This window comes from Mustela putorius, unplaced genomic scaffold (genome assembly GCF_011764305.1).
Source record: "Mustela putorius furo isolate JIRA1106 unplaced genomic scaffold, ASM1176430v1.1 tig00000031_pilon_pilon_pilon, whole genome shotgun sequence".
Classification (NCBI taxonomy): Eukaryota; Metazoa; Chordata; class Mammalia; order Carnivora; family Mustelidae; genus Mustela; species Mustela putorius.
In genome coordinates, this window is record NW_025421260.1 from 4,908,293 (window position 1) to 4,910,233 (window position 1,941).

Sequence of the window (1,941 nt, forward strand, 5' to 3'; positions counted from 1 at the left end):
GTTACATATCACTGTCAATATAAGTGGACAGCATGAAAGAGTATTTTGGATGATAGACTATTCTCCATAGTGATTATAGTAGTGGTTAAATGAATATATATGTGTTCAATTCATAGACCTATATACTAAAAATAGTCAACTTTACTGTATGTTAACTTAAAAATAAACAACTTTTTGGAAATATATTCTGACATAAAAATGCATATCTATATGTAGGCCACTTGTGTACAATGTCCAAAAAAGTCACAAAACAAATTTTTTTCATTTTAATCTAAAGAGTGAGGACCTCTAGAAATACAGAATTGCCATGACCTTGCAAATCCATCAATACCCTTTCCCTATTGGGTATCCAAACTGGGAAATCTTTTAGTATCCTTCCAGAGTTTGGGCGTGGCACAGGAAAGGAATGAGAATTATCCAGAACCCACTCCCTACCTACACTCTCAAGCTATGCTCTGGCAGCACTACGCTCCAGTTCTATTACATTCACGACTACAACAAACACATTATGTAATCCTCATGGAAGCATTTAGTAGGTTTTTGATCTTTTGCCTGGGTGGCTAGAGATTACATAATTCAGTTTAATTGAGTGTTTACTAAGTATTATTTCAGCCACTTTTGTATATCAGGCATAATCTGAACTATGGATCTTTCTTCCATCATTCATTGAACAACTTTTTTTTTCTTTTAACTATGTCACACACTATGTTAGCCATTAAGTAACAAGCAACAAATAACATCTCTGCTGTCCTGGAGTTGATACTCTACTGAGGAGTAAATGATACATAAAAACTTATAAGATTAAAAAAAAAAAAAAGTGCTCTTCCTAGGCCGGCACTCTCACCAAGGAGAAGGCCATGTTCAGTTCGAGGTTGAAGATCGTGAAGCCCAATGGCGAGAAGCCAGACCAGTTCGAGTCCGGCGTCTCCCAGGCTCTTCCAGAGTCGGAGATGAGCTCCGACCTCAGAGCCCAGGTAAGGGAGCTGAGTATCACGGCATCCAAGGAAACTGAAGTTGGCGGTGTTCAGAGAGCTATTACCATCTTTGTTCCCGTTCCTCAACTGAAATCTTTCCAGAAAATCCAAGTCCGGCAAGTCCGTGAACTGGAGAAAAAGTTCAATGGGAAGCACATTGCCTTTATTGCTCAGAGGAGAATTCTGCCTAAACCAACTCGAAAAAGTCATACAAAAAATAAGCAAAAGCATCCCGGGAGCCGCACTTTGACAGCTGCGCATGCCCTGATCCTGGAGGACTTGGTTTTCCCAAGCAAAATTGTGGGCAAGAGGATTCATGTGAAACTGGATGGTAGTCGGCTCATCAAGGTTCATTTGGATAAAGCACAGCAAGAAGCTCAGAGGCAAGGATGTTAACTCTGAGTTCCCCAAGTTTCAGTTGTAAATAAAAATGATTAAATAAAACTTTGACTGTAAAAAAAAAAAAAAAAAAAAGAAAGAAAGAAAAGAAAAGAAACATGAAAGAAAGAAAAAATTATGAAAGGAGAAATATAAATTACTATGATGGTACATATGAGAGGAATAAACCAGGTTTTCAGAATAGAAGGTCCTGGAAGGCAACAATGGATTCTCTCTAGAGTAAAAACTCTTAAAATTAACTTAACAAACAGAGAAGTCTCTCACTTATGACAAAGACTGATTGTAAATGTTAAACCCATCATTCTTAGAGACATCCTTTGAGACAAGAACTCTTATTTCCATTTGCGGGCCAAGGAAAATAAGGTACAAATTTACCCTCTATACCACAGCCTGGGTGACCCCAAGAGGATTCACCTCAGGAAGTCTAGCTTCCGTCTGTTCTTGTTATGATTACTCTATGTTGCCACTGCTTCCAGCTCTTCTTACATTATGCAAGGAACAGGGTCATGTTCAGAGGCTTTAAATGTGTCTCATTAGGCTTCTCGGAACCTACGGCACAGCCACATGG

General features: G+C 38.7%; 1 protein-coding gene across 1 annotated transcript; it reads left to right on the forward strand.

Moving 5' to 3' along the window:
- Nucleotides 1-857: 857 nt before the first annotated feature.
- On the forward strand, nt 858-1,370 carry LOC123392770 (40S ribosomal protein S7-like). The gene has a single exon (XM_045082563.1). It carries the CDS (start codon nt 858-860, stop codon nt 1,368-1,370), a length of 513 nt encoding a protein of 170 aa, XP_044938498.1.
- Nucleotides 1,371-1,941: the final 571 nt, after the last annotated feature.

What these genes read in the sequence shown, in the direction of transcription:
- LOC123392770 (XM_045082563.1), top strand. Translation starts at nt 858, where the DNA reads ATGTTCAGTTCGAGGTTGAAGATCGTGAAGCCCAATGGCGAGAAGCCA.